The sequence below is a fragment of the Solanum dulcamara genome, chromosome 7 (genome assembly GCF_947179165.1).
Source record: "Solanum dulcamara chromosome 7, daSolDulc1.2, whole genome shotgun sequence".
NCBI classification, from domain to species: domain Eukaryota; kingdom Viridiplantae; phylum Streptophyta; class Magnoliopsida; order Solanales; family Solanaceae; genus Solanum; species Solanum dulcamara.
In genome coordinates, this window is record NC_077243.1 from 18,989,565 (window position 1) to 19,011,726 (window position 22,162).

Genomic DNA, 22,162 nt, shown 5'->3' on the forward strand with positions numbered 1-22,162 from the left:
AATGTTGGTAACTTCGCCCTGAATGACCCACTCAACCCTGTTAACCTAAATCAGCCACTTGGGGTCGATGATAATGCTGAACATTTGGGGGATGTTAATCGAGGAAATCACCGCCCTCACGCTGAAGTAGAAGATCAAATGAATCAAAATAATGACAGGGCAGAGAGATTTCTAGGAAACTACGGTAAGCCAAATTACAATGGGATGCAGTCTAGTGCGAGATGTCCTTCTGTTGCGGCAAATAATTTTGAGATCAAGCACAGCGTACTCCAAGCAATACAAAACAATTGTGTGTTCAGAGGAAAGCATAATAAGGATCAAACTAGTCATCTGATGGATTTTGATGAAATTATGAACACTTTTCACTACAACGGGGCATCCGACGATGCAATATATTTGAGGACATTCCCATTTTCTCTGAAAGATGATGCAAAAATATTGTTGAGAAGCTTACCATCAAGATCGATTAGAACTTGGAAAGAGATGACAACAAAGTTTCTGGATAAGTTCTTTTCACAGGCTAAAACAGTAAGGATGCAAAAGGAAATTAGTAATTTCACACAATTAGATGTGGAGACTGTATTTGAAGCATGGGAAAGGTTCAAGGAATTGCTGAAAAAATATCCATATAATGGGATAAAACCCTGGTTGCAACTGACTAACTTCTAGGATGGATTGACACCAACATCGTGAAGAATATTGAATAATGCAGTTAGGGGTTCAATTATGAAAAACACACCAGAAAAGGCTATTAAAATTCTGAATGAGTTGGCAGAGGATGCAAATCAGTGGGTTTTAGACACTTCAGAAAGAAGAAGATTGTCGGGGTACACCAAATTGATTCTTACACTACATTACCGGCCCAGATCGCATCTATTATTAAAGATGTAAAATAATTGACCGTAGCACAAGCTAAGATGACACCACTGACTATATGTGATTTTTGTGAAAATGGACATCCGACTCATGAATGTCAGTTAGGGACAGTTGTAGAAGAAGAAGTGAATGCAATTGGTAATTATAACAGTTGAAACTATCAAGGAGGCAACAACTTCAATTATATGGGTCAGAAGCATCCTGGATTTTTGTGGAGTTCATCAAATGGTAGCCTGAATGCATGGAAGAAAAATAACTCTAGAGGTCAAGGTCAAGCACCTCAAGGGTACCAAAATCAGCAAAGACAACAAGGAAACTAATCAAGTCTAGAAGATCTCATGAAGACATTCATCACGAAGGTTGAAGAGAGGTTAATTCAAGGTACTTCTATTGAAAATTTAGAAAAGTAGGTTGGACAGATTGCTAATCAGATATCCGGGAGACCACTATGAACTCTTCTAAGTGACACAATGAGGAACCCTAAGGAGATGAAGGTTGTAACATTGCGTAGTGGGAAGATGTTAAATGATAGTTGCAAAAGTCCTAAAAATAAAGCAACAAAGAGCCAAGACGAGTCACAAGGAAGTAAGAAAGTAGTAGGAGAGTCCAACAAAATTCAGAAAGAAAAGGAGAAGTCAGAACTTGAGGTTGATTCTAAATACATGCCTGCATTGCCTTTTCCCCAGAAGATGAAATGAGAGGAGCTTGATAAGTCTTTTGGTAAGTTCTTAGAGATACTGAAGCAACTTCATGTTAATATTCCTTTCACTAAGGTTATCACTAAGATGCCTGCGTATGCTAAATTTTTAAAAGAAATTTTGTTCAGCAAAAGAAAATTGGAGAAAACATCGATAATCAAGCTTAATGCTCATTGCAGTGCCATTCTTCAAAATAAACTACCTCAAAAATATGGTGATTCAAGTAGTTTCACTATTCCATGTGCAATAGGAATGGTTAGATTTGAAAAATCTTTGTGCTACTCAGGAGCTTCTATAAATCTTATGCCATTGTCAATTTTTAAAAAAATAGAGGAAGATCTTGGAATTATTAAGCTTATTCCTGTGTCCTTACAGTTAGCAGACCAATCCACCATTATTCCTGAAGGGATAGTTGAAGATGTTTTAGTTAGGGTGGACAAGTTTATGTTTCCAGTGGATTTCATCATTGTGGACATGGAAGAAAACAAGGAGGTTCCATTAATTCTTTGGAAACCATTTCTAGCTACTGGCAGAGCAATACTCGATGTATATGAAGGGAAACTGATGCTTAGATTTGGAGAAGAAAAGGTAGCCTTCAATATGAAGAAGATGGATAAGGTAATAATCAAGACTACCAAGTCAGATAAAAAAATCACAGCATGGTTGTGTGTGCTTAGCCAAGCCTGTACAATGGATCCAAGCGTTGTATCTGACATCGACTAAAGAAAAGTCAGGAAAGTTTTCTTTACCTTTACATTTTCTTTATGCCATGGGGACATGTCATAGCTTAAGTGTGCGGGTGTGGGATTTGTAAATATAATTCTTAAAAAAAGGAGTTGTTTTTAGTTTTTTTCTTTTCCTTTTTTAGGATAACTTCTTTATTTGCTTCTATGGGTTTTTGGTCTGATTCTTTTACCATAGTTGTATTTGTTTTGAATCAGACGATTTTTAGGATGCTAGTAGTAGCATAATTATTGAATAAGTGCTAGAGGCAGAAATTGACCGATTCCTATCTAGAGGGTGTGTTGCTAGCTTATTGTGAATATGCACATTTATTGGCATTTGAAGTTGAGGCATAATCAATCCTTGAACATTATATGGTGAGAATATCTTGATGTGTACTTATGTTTGAAAGAATCTAGAACTTGACATGGCATTTCTTTTGAGGCAAAATTCTAGGACTTTTTGAGGAAGGATATGATTGTGGGCTTTCTTTGATTATCCCTTTTTGGATTAAATTCATCGACCCTTGATTATATGTATCCCTAGTCAGTCATTTTGAACCTTACCATAATCCATTTTATTTGATTAACCAATACATCACTCGAACCTAACCCCCATGTGTTATTCTCTCATGTGAAATTATATGCAGAAATGTAAAGAATTGATTATGAAACTGTTGAAGAAAAAAAAAGAAATTGATTTGTGTTTAGAAAATTGATAAAAATTGTTGAATGTGAGTTAGAAAAAGAAGAAAATTACTATAAGAATATTGAAAAGGTTCTCCGACAAAGGTTACAAATAATGAAAAAAAAGAGAGAAGAAGATAGTCAAGAACAAAAAGTGAAAAAAGAGGGGGATGTGCTTAATTATTTTCAGCTTCTACCAACACCCTTACCACAACATTGACTAGTACAAGTCCTACAAGATCCTAACTTGAGAAAGCCTACATTAGTGGAGAATTATTCGATTGCCAAGCCTATGGTATTCTGGAAAAATATGATGTACTTCTTTGTGAGAGTGAGTGAAATGAGATTTTCTATCTATGATGCATAAGTTTGTTTGTGATAAAACTGTATCTTCTTTGTGGTAAAAGAGTTCATGGATTGATTGTTGCTTAAATATCATTGTCAAGAAGTAGTCATTTAAAAATGAATGTTGCATACACCTATAGAGATGATTGAAGTCGATTGTTGTTTCTAGTGACTTGTGCTTCAAAGTCTAGAAGGGATCAAGTTTGTTCTAATTTGCTCGTGACGAGCAAAGACTCAACTGTGGGGGTATTTGATGAGCAATCAAATGAGATGATTTTATGCAAGTTTTAAATGTTTATTTTGAAACTAATGTTTACTTTTCATATGTTTAGGGCGGCAAATTCAAGTGTTGAACATGATTAGTAAAAAATGCAACAAGGATGCTTAAAGAGTAAAAAAAATGACAAAGAAATAATATTTGATAAGTTGTTGGCTCCATGGGAGGTCACGCGCTCAAGTATCCAGCGGCGCACTGGCACCAAACCAAAACCCTCCTTACAAGCCCTTTGCGCATTGGTCGGTCGCACGCCCCCACGCAGCATGAAAACACTTTTAAAAAGGGTATTATTGAAATTTTATTATAAACCCTATGCTATATGTTGTTGGAACTTGCCCAGAGTCTGGATATGGAGAAAGAAGCAGAAAAAAAAGGCTAGGTTACAAGGAGAGAAGAAGAAACACACGGTACAGGACTCAAATCCAAAATGGAGTTGGGATTTTGAGTTTGTTTGCCATGTCTTCTTATGCATCTTTGTTCTTAGTTAACTTATTCTCTCCCATGGGGTCGTTTATTAGAGGGTATTTGACAAACATTGTGTATTGATGAAGATGTTGGGATTTTAATTGTCGTTTGTATGCTTGAACTTGTTATGGAAGTTGAATTGAATTGCAACACTATTCATTACCTTATTTATTTGTAGGAAGAATATCTTAGTTAATATTGTTGCATAGTTTTGTGGATTGAATCAATGTATATCTCTTAAGTAATCGAAATAGCTTGTTGATAATTATTGATTAAATCTAAGGACAAATAGTCGAAAGACATTACTTCCTTAAGAATACTACATAACATGTTCATGCTTACTTAGATCACTAGGTTATAATTAGTTTATTCTTTAACTTGATATTTACTCGAAAGGGAAATATGAATATTGATGATATTATAATCAACTATCGAATTCGAGAGAATCGATAGAACTTTAGAGGTGATAAATGAATGTGGTCAAATCTCAACTATCATTATGCATTTGTTTCGTCTTGTACCCTATCTTTTATTATTATTTTTAAACTTTGTAGTTATTAATTATTTTTAAATTATTATTTAGTCTACAAACATGGTTTATAACCACAACCAACTCTCTTCTTTTGATCACCTGAATAATAGTTAGCAAAATTTAATTGAATTATTATTTGTACCAATCCATGTGGAGACGATCTTTAAACTATACTATCTTTGACTAACGAAGCGCTAAACTTATATTGTGCTTATGATCATCATTACACCCAGTAAAATTATCAAAATACCCCTAAATTAAAGAGCCCTCACACAACGTAGTATCCTTAACTTTTTCAGCCAATCCAAGGCCAAAATATCGATTAGGGGAAAAATCATATGGGAAAATGATATCGGTTGAATTTTAGACCACCTGGATCAAAAGATAATTTTTTGAAATAAAACTGAAATTTTAGAGGAGTACGTGACCAATCTGCATTGCGGACTTGGTCAAGGATAGTTCAATTTTCACCATCGAAGATTTTCGAAAAAAAATTAAATATGAGGAACCAAGTCTGCGTCATGCACTTGTTCCCCACAAGCCAAATTTATCTACCGAAGTTATTTTTAAAGAGGGGTTTTTAGATCTTTTTTCCACCCTCCTATACTTAACCCATAACTAATATAGGTCATTTTTGACCTTAAAAGAGTTTCTAAATATTCCTAAATCCGCTCTACGCATTCTAACTAGAGACCAAGGGCTAAGGAGTGGAGAAAAGGCTAGGGTTCAAGATGTTAAAGTGATTTCTTGCCAGATTAATTGTCATGTACTCATCCCGGGTATGTAAGGCTCAACTAAATTATGGATATTGTTCTTCTATGTGCCCATGATTGTGAGAGGTTGATTTGTGAATAAATTGAGTACCCATGATTGTGTTGCTTGATAATTTCCTTAAAGTTAACATATTTTACTAATATTGCATAATTGATTATTTTTATGAATGATTTTTGACTATTTAATATTGGATGAATATGATTAAAGATTGATTCTAGAGCCTTAAACTTGTGAATGTATGATTATGATTGGGATGCGAGCATTATGATAGTCTTGATGAAACTTGATAGTCTTTGCATCTTCATTATTGAATTCAATTGAATGGTCTCAAATAAATGTTGTCCTAAATTATTCTCCCAACTACTCAAAAATGAATGATTTGAGAATGATTGAAAGATTGATTATCCGAAAAGATTGATTGGATAGAACCGATGAACTAATAAAAGTTCATATGAGACTTGTTGATTGGTTTGATTGGGATTGATTATCTTATGAGCATTAAGTGTTGGGAGGAGTATCGAGCACCGAATTGAGTAAGAGTAAGTAATAACTTGAATTCAATAACTATATAGCCAGCGTAGGAGAGGATTGAACCGTTAAAGTTGGATGTTTCTCTTTATTTTAATGTCTTCAAGATAGGACTTGATTGCTTGATTGGATCCTTGATTGGATGATTTGTTATTTACCTTGGTAAAGTACTGGACGGTTGTGGCAACAGCAACAGGCTTGTTGTACGGTCACTTTCTCATAAATGATTATTGTCGAAAAAGAGAAACTCTCACATAGGTCTTAATAGTACTCTTATTGGATTGGATTGTTTATAATTGGTCTCTGTCTAAACCTTACTCTTGCTTTAGACTTAGGACACCTTGATTGAATTTCTTATCTTTCTGATTGAGATATCTGAACTAGTATTATTCCACCTTATGTATGTTTCATTTTGCCATATTATATACTCGTACATTCTACTTACTGATGTCCATTTGGACCTGCATCATTTTATAATGCAGAGACAGGACTAGATATCATCAATAAAAGAGTCGTTGAGGATCTATTCGTATTTAGCTTATTGGTGAGTCCTCTTTGCTTTCAGAGGATGCCACTCTTTTATCATCTGCTTTAGAGTTTAGACTTTAATTTTATTTGATTTGGGGTAGCTATGAACCTGTCACTAGCACCACGTAGGCAGATGATAGAGGCTTCATAGACTAGATTATTGACTTGTTGATTTGGTATTATCTTTTGGCTAGTTTCATTCATATTAATTTTGTTGTCTGGATTAGATAGATTGCTGGCTTTTGGCTTTATTCTATAAGCTATTTTTTGATGAGTAAGTTTTCCGCTAATAGAGAGTTAATTGAATGATCATGTGAACCGACCAATTGGTTCGCTTGGAGACTAGCAAGAGTCTCTGAGTACCGGACACACCTAGGGTACCCTCTCGAGATGTGACAAATATCATTAATCAATTATTTGTCAAAGAATCTGAGCAGAGCGATAACGACAAAGGTATGAGGGATGACCCTCGCTCTTTTATAGTAGAAGGAGTGTTTCTTATTAAAAACACAAAAGATTTCCTTTTGATTACTAATGAGGGGGAAATGAACTTTATTTTTCCTCCATCTTATTTCCCTTTCATTTTCCAATTTACATTACACCATCCTCTTTTAAGGCTTACCTTTAAAGAAACCCAACAATATTTGGTTAAATATATTTGCCCTTAACGATTCGATTTATTAGTTATCGATTTTGAAATCTGCTAAATTGTTAATCAAATGAATATAATATCAATCGATTTTGCTATCAATTCAGTGGTTATCAATTAATTATCGATCAATTTATTAGCTAAATTAATAACACATTTATTGAGAAATTTGTATATTTATCCATGTATTGTGATATATTAATTCATATATTGTGATAAATTAGTTAGTTAATTATTATTGATGAATATATCACAAATTATAGTAAATTGTCGTTGAAAAAATGAACAAAAATAATAAATATGCAGGCTGAGGCTAGGGCTGGGCGTGTTTTGATTCAAACCAAGAAAAGCGATCAAACTGATTATTTTTTAATTTCGATTTGGGTTTTTTGGTTTAACCAGCCGATTTCAATTTGAAAATTTAAAATTTCAGTTATTCAGTTCGGTTTTTTATTTTTAACTAATTACATTCGATTAACCGAAAATCATTTTTTTATTACACTACACTCTAAATATAGTTGTATACTTGTAAATACAAGAGAGTCCAATGACCATTGTGGCCCAATTTGAGAATTCGGTGTGACCCAGTTCCAATGCCCACAGTGACAGCTCCACATCCCCAATTTCAAATTACTTTAGAAATCAGAATTGAAGACGTCCTCTAAACAAATTGAAAGACCTAGTTCTCATATTTGTTTTTAACTTGTTCTTGTTTTTATTTGTAATTGAAAATGTTTGTATCATTGTTTTATTGTTTATTGAGGAACATGTTTATTAGTAGTGTATTTTTGGAAATGACAAAAAGTTAGCAACAAATCGAAAATCGAGCTGAAATAAATCGAATTGAAATTATAAAAATGATGGTTTGGATCAACATTTTCACATACCATAAACCGAACCAAAATTTGTAAAATCAAACCGAACCGAACCTACTGAACGCTCAGCCCTAGCTGAGGCTAATCATGTTCGAAGTTTTTATGTATATAAAAGTTGTTCTCCTCTTCGATTAGTTTGTTACCTTCCTCGATCTATTGTCATCTTTGTTTTCTTTTTAAAATCACCAATTCTCACATGAACAAGTTTATTTTGCGTTTATTTTTAAATTAGTAGGTCTACATTATCAAATATGTACCAATTGGCCCAATCCATAATAATTTGGATATAGTTAGGCTAAATTTGATGGGTTAGTCTAATAGGGGACACTTCCCATAAGTTCCTCTTGTTTTAGAGCTCGTTCGACATGAGAGATAAATTTATGATTTGAAGTCATGATATAAAATTATATGAGATAAAGTTGAAATTTTGTTTGGACATACAATTTAAATTTGTCTGTTGTATTATTTGCTCATAAACATAAAAAACTCACAAGTTATGGAAACTATTAAAAATAGCCCCCTTTTTATACAATTTTATCATATAAGTAAAAGTTCATAACAAAAGTATAATACACTATCAAAAACTATTTTAAAAAAAATATAATATTTATTGATCGATCTTTAGTTATATAAAAATATAAAATTAAACATGAGTTATAGTGAACAATTAATAAAATTGAGCATGATTACTATCATTACTAACTATATCATCATGTTCATATTCCGTGAATATTTCATCACTTCTTTGGTATTCTCCAAAAAAATATGTAAATATAAAATGGTGGATTTATTTTTACAAATATAAACTTGTGGGCCAATTTGTATATATAAAAAAATATGAAATCATGATATAAAATTTCCAAATTAAATTTTTTGGAGAATTTGAAACTTTATTTTATGAGATGAAATCACATGTCCAAACGCCTATTTTGATCATCTGGGGACTAAATATGACAAAATTCAATACTTGTAGATCGAGAAAACATCGTAAATGGTTCCTAAACTATTGCAGGAGGTCTAAAATAGTCATTAATTATACATTTATTGAATTTAGTCTTTTAACTATTTAAAATATTATCAAGTTTGGTCTTTAACTATATATTTATCATTTTTAGTCCCTTAACTATACACTTACCTGTTTCAGTCTTTTAAGTATTCAAAAACTTATCAGGTTTTGTCTCTATCTATTTTTTATACTGTAGCTTAGGTTTATATTAATGGAATTCATGCCTGTGTGAAATTAAATCTTTAACCTATTTTTCAATTATTTCTCTTTCCCCGCTATTTTTTCTTTAAATTACCCTTATGAACTCTAACCTCAACGATTCAAAATAAAATAAGTGAGAAAAGGAGATATAATTCCTGATTTTATTTAATGGAAGATAAAATGAATCATATTTTAATTGCTAATGCTTCAATATTATATTTCCTTCTTTAGAGGTTAATCAGTAATAGCGTGAATTATTTTAATTTTATTTTTCATACAAAAGAAAAATAAGGGTCAATTTGGAAAGTCACCTGGTAATTGAAATTTGTGTATTTACAAGGGTAGTACTTACTAGGCTAGTAATTACTTTGACCTGTTTGTTTGTCACAATGTAATTACAAGTGTGTTGAATAACCCCAGCAACATTTCCTACAACTTTCATTAAGACCATATCTTAAGATTCGAAAGATACATAGGTCAAATAAATTAATTTTTGCAAGACATGGTGCTGTGACAAAATAGAGTGTTTGTAAAAAACATTATATCTCATGGTAGGATGCTCCAAATTGATGATTCTTAAATGACATGAAAGTATACTTCTAGATCTACAATTCATATGAGACACCAAATCCTAATTAGGAAGTTATCTTGTTCAAAGTAGCTCCAAAAAAGGATATTCCGTTAAAAGAAAGTTCATCTCACCAACCATGGAAAGATCTATATCCATTTGACATCAATAAGGCCTTTGACATCATCAATGAGATCACAATCCTCCATTGAATTTTCAAGATCATCCTTTATAATTATTTTTATTTATTGTTAGGTCCCTCCTCCACACCTATAAATACCAATCATATTTTTTCATTTTATTCATCAAGCAACTTCTCTCTTTATATACTTTTTTACTCATTCTCAAATATAATTTTAGTTTTTAATAGTGTAAAAATATTATTCCGGTGATTCTTATACTCCGGATACTACACAAAATGCTCCGGTGAGGAGAAAAGGCTAGGGGTTCAAGAGTGGTCATTGAGTTCTTCAATTCGGAGTAAAGCTTACTCCAAATTTCAGGTATGTAAGGCTATTCATAGCATTGAATTAAGTTCGTCCATGCGCCCAATATTTAAATTCATTGTAATTGAGTTATAGTTGAGTTTTACCCAAATCTTGAATTCTAAATGAATTAATTCTTCTTCTATTGAGTTAGATATATTTATGCATTGAGATTATTATTATTATTATCTCTCATATTATTGAAATTAATGTTCGTAGCTACTTTTTTATGAACCCTAATTGATTTGATGTTCATGAATATTTTTACACGTATTTTGAGTAAAGATGTTGGCTTTTAATATTTATTGACAAAATGAGTGATTTTGAATTAATACTATATATGTATTTTATTGAGTTTTAAAAGAGTAAAAAAATTGAGTTTAAATTAATTTGAGTAAATGATGTTTCGAGCAAGATGTTTTGATGAGATATAAATAATGTTTTGAAGTGTAATGATTGATGAAGAGGTAATGATAGTGTTAGAGGCTTCATAGAAAGAGTTTGATGATGTAATTGGAGTAGTTCTCCTTTGAAACTACTTCTTCTAAGAATTATTTCTTTCATTTGATGTTGATGATGGCGAGCCCATATAAGTATTCTTATTTTCACTTAAGTCTTCCGCTGATGAACGAATGAGTGATGAGACCAAGTGGCTCTCTCGGAGGCCAGAGATGGTTTCTGAGTGCTGGCCACGCCTAGGGTACCTTCTCGGAGCGTGACATCAAACTTGTCAAAATTGGAGTTCGTGGCACTTGATATTTCTGGCAAAAATTATTTGTCATAGGCACTTGATGCTGAAATTCACCTTAGCGCTAAGAATCTTGGTGATTCTATAATTAAGGGAAATGAAGCATCAAGTCAGGATAAAGCGAAGGTTATGATTTTTCTTCGTCATCATCTGGATGAAAGCCTAAAAATTGAATATTTGACAGTGAAAGATCCACTTGAATTGTGAAAAGGTATAAAAGGAAGGTATGACCACCTTAGGGCAATGGTATTGCCAAGGGCTCGTTATGAGTGAATGTACTTACGGTTTCAAGATTTTAAAACTGTAATTGAGTATAATTCTATTATATTTAGAATAACTTTTCAATTAAAATTATGTGGGGAAACTATAAATGATGAGGATGTGTTGAAAAAGACACTAACTACTTTTCATGCCTATAATGTGATATTACAGCAGCAATACCTTAAAAAGGTTTTCAAAAATACTCTAAATTAATCTCATGTCTTCTGGTGGCTGAGCAACAGAATGCTCTTTTAATTAAAAATCATAAAGCTCGTCCCACTAGAAGTGCTCCATTATCAAAAGCAAATATGGTAGAAGCACATGGCCAGTCTGAAAAAAAGATAAAATAAAAATTGAGGCCACAATAATATGTGTGGACGTGACAATAGTATATAAGATGATATAATAATCATTGTGGTGGTGGTCAACATAAAAGGTATAAAAAAATATGAGTTCTCAAAGCGATCCTTCAAGAAGTAACTGTCATCGTTGTGGCATGAAAGTCCATTGAACAAATGAATGTCGGACGCTTGAGCAATTTGTGAGACTTTATCAAAATTTCTTCAAAAAAAAGGCAAATAGAGGTGGTGCCTCTACTTCTAATGCTCGGATAGAGTCACACTTGACGCTTGAAAATAATGTTGAGGCAGGGCATTCTCATAATGATAATATTGAAGCAAATTTGGCTTTGAAGGGTGACAATTTTAATGACCTCAATGATATTACTCATTTGGAGGTTGAAGACTTCTTTAGGGATTTTAGTTGATGTTTAATTTTATTGTATGATTTTTATTTTATCTCTTATAATGTATTTTTACTTTATAAAGATAAATAAATTTCCCAGTCTTCAATTGGATTCAAGATGAGTAATAGAGATATGTGTCTTTTGGATAATGCCACAACTCATACGATATTAAAAGAAAAGAAATATTTCTTTCATTTGATTATGAAAAGGCCTATGTCAATACAATATCCGCTAGTACAAAATTGATTGAGGGCTCTGCAAGAGCGACTTTATTACTACCTGGAGGAACGATATTGGTAATTGATAATGCATTGTACTGTAGTAAGTCACAAAGAAACTTGTTAAGTTTCAAGGTTATTCGCCAAAATGGCTATCATATTGGGACTTGGAATGAAGGATAGGTTGAATACCTCTATTATATTACTACAATAAATGCGGAGAAGAAAATTGAGTACGAAAAATTATTATACTATACAAATATTGTTACTGTTGAATCACATATCATAGTAAACAAAAGGTTTACTAATATAATGCGCAGAATTATTGAGAGTTCACATGAACACACTTTGAAAAATCAGAAAATTCGTCAATCTAAGGAATTCTTTTGTGTTGCTTGTTCTCAAGGAAAACTGATTATTAAACCATCAACAATTAAGGTTGGGATTGAATCCCCTATATTTCTGAAACGTATACAAGGTGATATATATGGGTCAATTCACCCTTCATGTGGACCATTTAAATATTATATGATCTTGATAGATGCATCTACAAGATGGTCACGTGTGTGCTTATTATCAACTCGCAGCATGGATTTTGTGAGATTGTTGGCTCAAATTATAAGGTTAAGAACACAATTTTCAGATTATGCAATACATCCAATTTGTCTTGATAATGCTGGTGAATTTACATCTCAATCCTTTAATGATTATTGTATGTTGGTTGGAATAAAAGTTGAGTATTCGGTCGCTCATATTCATACTCAAAATGGTCTAGCAGAATCATTGATTAAACGCCTCCAATTAATAGCCAGACCATTGCTAATGAGGACAAAACTTCCTCTTTCGATATGAGAGCATGCTATTTTGTATACAGCAGCACTTGTGCGCATAAGACCAACAAATTTCATGAATTTTTCTCATTACAATTGGCTTTAGGAAGGGAGCCAAATATATCCCATCTTAGAATTTTTGGATGTGCGGTATATATCCCAATTTCTCCACCGCACCTTATAAAGATGGGTTCCCAAAGAAGGTTGAAAATATATATTGGGTATGAATATTCTTCTATTATAAAATATTTGAAACATATGACTAGAGATTTATTTACGACAAATTTAGGTGATTGTCATTTTGATGAATTAGCATACCTAACATTAGGGGGAGAACTTAAGCAATTGAAAAATGAGGTAGATTGGAATTTATTGTCACTATCTCATTTAGATTCTCGAACAAGTCAATATTAGCAACAAGTTCAAAAGGTGATTTATTTGCAAAATATTGCAAATCAACTGCCGGATGCATTTACTAACCTTTCACGGATTACTAAATCGCATATCTCAGCTGTTAATGCTCAAGTTCGAGTTGATATCCCGATAAGATAAATTGTTTAGGCAAATGAGTCTAGGTCACGCTTAAAATGCGAAAGACCAATTGATTCCAAAGATAACAATCACCGAAAAAGAAAAGAAATAAATGATCATAATTTGGAGGCAATTGCTCAAGAAGAGCCTAGAGACACAACAAATGGTGATACCACCGAGGAGGTCCAAGTACCTGAAAATAATGAGAATGAAGAAATCCCAATAAGTTATGTATCGACAGAAAAAGGTGGAATCAAAATGATATTGTGGTCTATAATAATTTTGCTTATAATGTTTTCATTGAAATAATGCAACAAGATAAGGATTTTGAACCAAAATCTATCGATGAATGAAAACAGAGAAATGTTTGGCCAATATGGAAGGATGCAATTCAAGTAGAGTTGACTTCACTTGAAAAACGTGAAGTTTTTGGATCAATAATCCGAACACCTGAAGGTGTCAAGCCAGTAGGGTACAAATGGATTTTTGTGCGTAAACGAAATGAAAAAGGTGAAGTCGTAAGATATAAAGCACGACTTAGACTAAGTTTTTTTGCAAAAGCCTGACATTGACTATATGGAAACATATTCTCCTGTGGTGGATGTAATTACCTTAGGTATCTAATGAATTTAGCAGTTCATGAAAAACTTGAAGTGCACCTAATGTATGTGGTCACTGCTCATTTACATGACTCATTGGATCACGATATTTTTATGAAAATTCCCGAAGGATTCAAAGTGCCTGAAGCATTCAAGGATTCTCGAGAAAATTGCTCAATAAAGCTTCAGAAATCCTTATAAGGGTTGAAATAATCAGGGCGCATGCAGTATAATCGTCTTAGCGAATATTTGCTACAAGAAGAATTTAGAAATAATCCAATTTGCCCTTGCGTCTTTAAAAAAAGGTTTGGATCTGAATTTGTCATAATAACAGTATATGTTGATGATTTGAATATTATTAGAACTCCGGCAGAACTTTCAAAGGTAGTAAAATGTGTGAAAAAGGAGTTTGAAATGAACGACTTCAGAAAGACAAAATTTTGTCTTGGTCTACAAATTGAACATTTTGCAAATGGAATATTTTTTCATCAGTCAACATATACTGAAAGTATTTTAAAGAGGTTTTATATGGATAAAACACATCCATTGAGTACCCCAATGATTATGAGATCTCTTGATATTAATAAAGATCTGTTTCGACCTCATGAAAATGATGAAGAGCTTATTGGTGCCGAAATACCATATCTTAGTGCAATTGGTGCATTAATGTATCTTGCCAACAATTCTAAATCAGATATAGCTTTCTCTGTAAGCTTGTTAACAAAATTTAGTTCTTCTCCAACACGAACACACTGGAATGGAATTAAGTATATATTCAGATACCTCCGAGGGACCATTAATATGAGATTATTTTACTCAAATAAATCCATGTCACAATTGATTGATTACGCATATGTAGGATATTTGTCTGATCCCCATAAAGGTCGATCGCAGACAGGCTATTTGTTTATATTGGTGGTACAACTATATCATGGCATTCAACAAAGCAAACTATGATTGCCACTTTCTCAAATCATGCAGAGATAATAGCCATTCATGAAGCAAGTCGAGAATGCGTTTGGTTAAGATCAATAACTCAACACATTCAAGAAACATGTGGCTTTTTTTGAAAAGAGACGTTCCAACAATATTGTATGAAGACAATGTTGTATGTATAACTCAATTGAAAGGAGGATACATCAAAGGAGACAGAACAAAACATATTTCATCAAAATTTTTTTTTACTCATGATTTTCAAAAGAAGGGTGAAATAGATATCCAACAAGTTCGTTCAAGTGACAATTTAGCAGATATGTTTACCAAGGCATTGCCGACTTCAACCTTTGAGAAAATGAGATATAAAATTAGAATGTGTCGTCTTCGTGATATTAAGTGATGTTCTCATCAGGGGGAGTAAATACGCGCTCCACTCTTTTTTTCTTAACCAAGATTTTTATCCCAATTGATTTTTTCTGGTAAGATTTTTAATGAGGTAGCAAATAATGTGTATTAGAAATAAAGATATATACTTGTTCTTTCATTAAAACCTTTATTTTACATGAACATCTAAGGGGAGTGTTGCAAAATAATATATGTCCATGTTATTCTCCACCACAATTTATTTATACTATATCTTATCTTCCACCATAATTTGTTTTCACTATATCTTATCCTCCACCATAATTTGTTTTCACTATATCTTATTCTCCATCATAATTTGTTTTCTCTATTATGTGTTTCCACCATATTTTGTTTCTTCTTCTAGGCCTATAAATAGACATTCTTGTAAGCATGGATGAACACATTAAAGAGAAGAAAACAATAAGATTACTTACTTGCTCTCTCTTCCCTCTTCTTAAGTTGGTTTGCCATTTTATTTATAACATAATAACTTTATTTATAATGAATTTTAGCATATTCAAGTCATTAGTTGCAATAATAGGGTTCATTATATCTTCTGTTGAATAATATCACGAATTAGATCTTCTTTGCCCATGAAATTTATTTTGAATCATTGAGGTTAATGTTTTTTTTATAAAAGTAATTTGAAGAAAAAGTAGTGGGAAGAAAAAACTAAAAAAAAATGGGTTAAAGATTTAATATCACGGAAGCATGAATTTCGTTAATATAAAACTAAGTTATTTGTATAAAAATTAAATAGAGATCAAACATGATAAATTTTTAAATATTTAAAGAACCAAACCGTAAGTGCATAATTAAGAGACTAAAAACGGTAAGTATATAATTAAAAAATTAAATTTGATAACTTTTTAAATAGTTAAATAACTAAATTCAATAAATATATAATTAAAAAATTATTTCAGACTTACTTCAATAGTTGAGGGACCAAATGACATTTTCTTCTAGACCATCCAACAATTTTAATCGTATTAGTTTGCCCCGAATCCGAGAACCCATGAAGCTTGGGGCGGTACGAAATCGGGGCGTCATGTCGGATTTGGGTATCCAAAATCTCACAAAACCCTCTTCTTCAACTTGCAGCCTTACCTAAAAGCTTTCTCCTTCACAGTCTTCAAACTTGGAGCTGCTGTTATTTACTTTCAACATTAACCTTTAATTGACAAAGCAGAGGAATAATAGTGTTAGAGAAATGGTGAGCAAAAGGCAGAAATTAGCTCGAAAACGATACAAGGAAGCTAATCCTGAACTATTCCCAAAGGCAGAACCAACTCCGCCCAAAGACCCGAGCAAGAGAAAGAAGAAGAAGAGCACATTCAAGAAGAAAAAAGGAGAATCCAAAGATCCTAACAAGAAACGTTCATTTACGAAGCACCCTTTTAGAGTCGCTGGAATGAAGCCTGGTGAAAGCTGCTTTATATGTAAAGAACAAGACCATATTGCCAGGGATTGCCCTAAGAAAGCGGAATGGGAAAAGAATAAGGTATGCTTTTTCCCTGGGCAATAGTTTTGTTTTCTTCACTGTTGTGTATATTTGTATTGATTCTGCTGGAGTTTATGATAGTTAGAGCCTATTTTGGGATACCATTTTTGTGTTGGAATGGTGCTTGAAATGCTAACAACAATTTCAAAGTAGTCCAGAAAAAAGAAATAACTGAAGTACAAGAAACAAGAGATAGTAACAGAACATAAACTACAACAGACAATACCATGGGGGATGCTCTTTGATTAATTTACGAAAAATGAAAATTTAACTGAATCTTTTGTTTCATTCCGTCTCCTTATTTTGACATTTCATTTAAATGAATAATAATGCTTGATATTTTGGTTCTCGAGTGGTGTAGTCGTTTCAGAGTTTGGCTGCTAAAAGTGTCGGATTTACACCAAATGGATGAAACCTGTGGGCATTTACTTACTTTACTTAGAAAATTAAAATATATATTCCATATCGTTACTCCCAGTTAACTTCTAAATAACCTTTTACAACTTATAATTGTCACCAAACACCACCCTCAGATGTCAGTCCAGCCTCCACCAGCTTTTATTCGCAATTAAACATTGGGAAATGAATTAGCAAATGATTTTCTTGGCAAAATGTTTCCTTTTCTGGTAAAAACATTTGAATCATACCAACCTTGGCTTTTGGACAGAATCTGTTTAGTCTTGACGTATAGTTTCACTGCCCAATGTTATCCAAGATGATGCTTTGCTACATCAGAAGAATATTATTGCCTTGTACTGATTTTTGCTGCTTTGTTTAATGTGCATTTATGAAGATATGTTTGCTTTGTCGTCGACGCGGTCACAGCCTGAAGAATTGCCCCAACAAGAATGATGAAGTGGTGGATAGGAAGTTATGTTACAATTGTGGGGAAACAAGTCATTCTTTGGCTAACTGCCCGTATCCGCTACAAGATGGTATTTTGCCTTTGACCTTATCTAATAGTATCTCTTTTCTTCATACCATGGACAATGTATTTTCTTTTACTCCTTTTTTTTTGGGGGGGGGGGGGATGGGGGAGTGCATACATTTCTTCAGATTTCAAACTTCTTGTCCTTCTCATTGTGATGTCAATACTGGTCCACTATTGTTCATGTACTCTGTGTATCAACATAGTAATATACAGTATGGAAGTGTTAAGCATTGAATAATTAAGGCTAAACTACTAAATAAGTTCCTGAACCAACTGACAGGGTCAAGGTATTGGTGAACTGTTATATTGTTGTCTTGACCAATCGAACTCCATTAATCCATACTTACAAAATAGAAGTTGACCTAAATTGCGTTAATGCCGAGTTAAAAAATTAGTTTCAGCACTTCAGTTTCAAAAAAAAAAATTAATTTCAGAATTTCCATGGTGGAGACAAAAAGAGTATATGCAACCGACAAAATAGAAGTGCTTCAAGAATTAGCATATGCAAAATTGTCGCTATATCTGTGCTATTCAGATTGAGTTGCCCTTGCTTTCCAAGGGTCCATCAAAGTCTATCTAACAATAATATCTCTTCTATTAGAAAGATTTTTCTTGTTTCTTTTCCTTAATTTCAGTAAAATCATGTTGCTTTCTTAATTATGCAGGTGGAACAAAGTTTGCCAGTTGCTTTATTTGTAAAGAACAAGGTCACTTGAGTAAGGACTGCCCTAAAAATACTCATGGCATATACCCAAAGGTACATATATTTGATTGGCTTCAGAATTCATTTTCAATCACTTCACAGCTACCTTCTGATTCTGGTTCGATACCTTCATGTTTACTCTATCAAAATGAGCTCATTTCTTAGAAGGAAACTTAAAAACGTTAATTCCACAGGAGGTTAAAAGTTCAAGTTTGTGATGACATTTTTTTGCAGGGTGGTTGCTGCAAAATTTGTGGTGGTGTTACACATTTGGCAAGAGACTGTCCTAATAAAACTGGCAAAGCTTCTGATTCGGCCATTGGTAGATTTAAAATTTGTACGTACTTTAAATTATTATTCCATTGCCTTGCTCTTTGACACTTCTAATTTTGCCTTCACTTTTGAAAATATATATATATCAAGGTTTTCTACTGCTTGCAACCTTTTGTATGCTATCATTTTTTCGTGTCATGCTATCATTGTACATGTTTAAGTAACTCTCTAACGGCTTAACATATATGCAATCATTATACTTGTTCACATTCTGTAACTTCTTTCTCATTCAGTTTGGCTCATGTCCTGCATACTTAATCATTTTGCCATCAACAGTTGCAGATTTAGGAAGGCTGCATATGAACTTGACCAACTGACCACTTGCTCTCTTCTACTTTTTTTTGTGCATGACCTAATCTTGTTTATTCTCAACGGTATAAAGATAGTCCAATAACTTTGTCGAATTTTTTTTCCTTTCCCTGCTCAGTGGAACAAGTTTTTGGCCATGGCACAACGAAGCCAATTTCTTTTGGTGCAGAAGAGAATTAATCCATCCACAGTTGTCTGTTAATCATATTTGTTTTATATAATTAAAGGCCTCATAAGTCATATCACAGTCACTCTAGTTCCTTTTCAATATAAAGTCTGTACCTTCTCGTGTCCTCTCTCACACACTCCTTCGGTTCCATGTTCATGAATTTTGTTTTAAATGTAGCAAGGGAACAGCCCATTTTGTTGGTGGGGTGGGGGTGGGGGTGGGGATCGTTTAGAAGAGAAATGTTATGTTGGCTGCCATGTGAATAACTTTGGTGGACGGTTGTGTTCTCCTTAATTGATTCCAAACATGCCCCGACATATTTTTTTCACTATATGCTGTTGGCTTGGTGGTAGCAGATGCTGCTTGCTAGTGTTAGTTTGGTTTCAACTGTTCCACTTTTTTTTGTTACCTTTCCCTTGTTTCTGGCAGCTCAATTTGAAGACCGGCCAAGGGGACAAGTTACCAAACTTAGCAGTGGGGATGATCTTGAGGATGACTTCAACTTCATGGCAGAGGATGTTAATGAAGACGGTGATGCTAAATTAAAGAAGAAGAAAGAAACTAAAGTTGTTAATTTTGTAGGATGAGTGAATCTCCAGAAGAAGCGGTGATCCTGGAAAGTGCAATCTATTGAATAGATATTGGTTTCTTGAAACTGCTCCATATTTCTTGTCCAACAACTGCAATTCGCTTTTTCAGTTTTGATTTGCAATATTCTTTTCTCCTCTAGTTAGTGAGGATCTTGGACACAAATACGCCAGAAAATTGTAACACTTCATGACAAATTGTTCTATTTCTGCTGACCTGGTCCTTCTCACAAATAGATGTTGTACTTTGCTGTAAAAATTTTCTAATTAATAGCAGTATAGCTTATATTTGAGTTAGTACTTAGCATTCAACTTTATAATAATGTTACATAGGATAATCGAGCCAAAAAATGACTATTTGGGAAGTTTGTCAAGAAAAGGTCTATCATATTTTGTTTCCAACGCTACTACATTAATTAATATTACTCCACGTCCATTTCATAAAAAGGAGGGAAAAAATAGGAAAGAATAAGAAATCGTTTGGTACGTGAGATAAGAATAATAGTTTTCGAATAAAATTATCTCACGGGATATCCCAACCCATGAAAATATTATTGCTTATCTCATCCCGCCTGGCAATCGTCCCGCCTACCAAACGATTGCCATGGAAGATGACAGTTGACAAAGAATGGTCATGGAGAGGGTGACTTAAATGATTAATAAGCCTCAAAATACTCACAACCCCTTATGTAACTGTTCCTCTTTATACTCCGAATCTGTCTCTTGTAATTATAATAAATAATAAATCAGCTCGTTTGTGTTTCTCTTACAGATTGAAGGATCTCTACCATTTTTTCCTCTATCCCCCACCCCTTTTTCTATCCATTTTGCAGGCAGAGATCCTTATCTATTTCATAATTTTATTCTACGACACCATGGTATACATTCTCTCACTTCTTTTGTGTTTCATTTTTCTTTTCAATCACCATTTTGTCATGTTATACATGATGGATGATCTATTCTCTTCTTTTTTTTTCAAAACAATCATCTTGGAGATTGTGTAATGCTTACTCTCAAACTCTTAACTTAAATATTACTCAAACCATCAGCAGCCCCTTAAAGTTGACATCAAATTTTATTTAGACACCACCTTAAGTAGACTTTGTTCAGATCCAACTTAAGTGCATATCGACAAACATGTGGAATAATAGACCAATCTGTGTGTTACATAGATTTTTTATTAATAAGGGGTGTCATTTTTAATATTTATATCCAATATTTTCATTTTGGTTATTATCTTTACATACATATTTAGAAAATAAATTGGCGAAGCAGTGTCACGTGACACCTCTTGTCACAAAGTGCCTAAGCCCCTGCATGTTGAATATGGAGGCATTCATAATACTTGTTACTGCTGATGTTATTTTAGGATTTATCAATTATTGTTCAGATGACAAATATATATAAATGTGCAGGCAAATGCTGTGTCTGGAACGGCAGTACAAGATGAATGTAAGCTAAAGTTCTTGGAATTAAAAACAAAGAGAAACTACAGATTCATTATCTTCAAGATTGATGGTCAGGAAGTGGTGGTAGAGAAACTTGGCAGCCCTGAAGAAAGCTACGATGATTTCGCCAGCTCTCTCCCTCCTGATGAATGTCGCTATGCTGTCTTTGATTTCGACTTCATAACTAACGAAAATTGCCAGAAAAGCAAGATTTTCTTTATTGCTTGGTACTTTAACTACCCTAACTTGCTCCCCCCCCCCCCCACGTTTTTAACCCTCTTGGTCTCTTGACAATTCTCACAACTATTTTGTCCAGTTTTGCTGCAATGACCTCATTCTAATAATACTATGTGATGAGTTTTAGGTCACCAGAATCATCAAGGGTGAGGATGAAGATGGTATACGCGAGCTCAAAGGACAGATTCAAGAGAGAACTGGATGGAATTCAAGTTGAATTGCAAGCAACAGAACCTAGTGAAATGAGCTTTGATCTTATAAAGTCGCGAGCCTACTGAGTCGTCTCATCTTAAACATCTACAGCCTTAGCTCTATGCACTTTGAATTTCCAGTTTCTTTGTTGTGTTAACATCATCCCCTGATCTTTATATTTCTCATGTAACACTATGTATGTGACTTACTCTGTAGTCTTGTATGCTGCAACCACTAAACAGCATTCTGTACCAAATGCTGAC

At 33.4% G+C, this 22,162-nt stretch overlaps 1 protein-coding gene and 1 non-coding gene across 2 annotated transcripts; one reads left to right on the top strand and one right to left on the bottom strand.

The window, feature by feature from the left end:
• Window positions 1–531: 531 nt before the first annotated feature.
• LOC129898075 (small nucleolar RNA R71) lies at window positions 532–638 on the bottom strand. Its single transcript, XR_008768992.1, has one exon. It is a non-coding gene; the product is annotated as a small nucleolar RNA R71 (small nucleolar RNA).
• Window positions 639–16,507: 15,869 nt separating this feature from the next.
• On the top strand, window positions 16,508–21,985 carry LOC129894579 (uncharacterized). Its single transcript, XM_055970277.1, has 7 exons — window positions 16,508–16,990; window positions 17,784–17,925; window positions 18,587–18,678; window positions 18,859–18,961; window positions 19,865–20,016; window positions 21,426–21,697; window positions 21,835–21,985. The coding sequence occupies exons 1-7, from the start codon at window positions 16,700–16,702 to the stop codon at window positions 21,983–21,985; spliced, it is 1,203 nt and encodes a 400-aa protein (XP_055826252.1). The 5' UTR covers window positions 16,508–16,699.
• Window positions 21,986–22,162: the final 177 nt, after the last annotated feature.

Coding starts and splice junctions, on each gene's coding strand:
- LOC129894579 (XM_055970277.1), top strand. CDS start 16,700: ATGGTGAGCAAAAGGCAGAAATTAGCTCGAAAACGATACAAGGAAGCT. Junction 16,991..17,783: donor CGGAATGGGAAAAGAATAAG/GTATGCTTTTTC, acceptor GCATTTATGAAG/ATATGTTTGCTTTGTCGTCG. Junction 18,962..19,864: donor CATTGGTAGATTTAAAATTT/GTACGTACTTTA, acceptor TGTTTCTGGCAG/CTCAATTTGAAGACCGGCCA.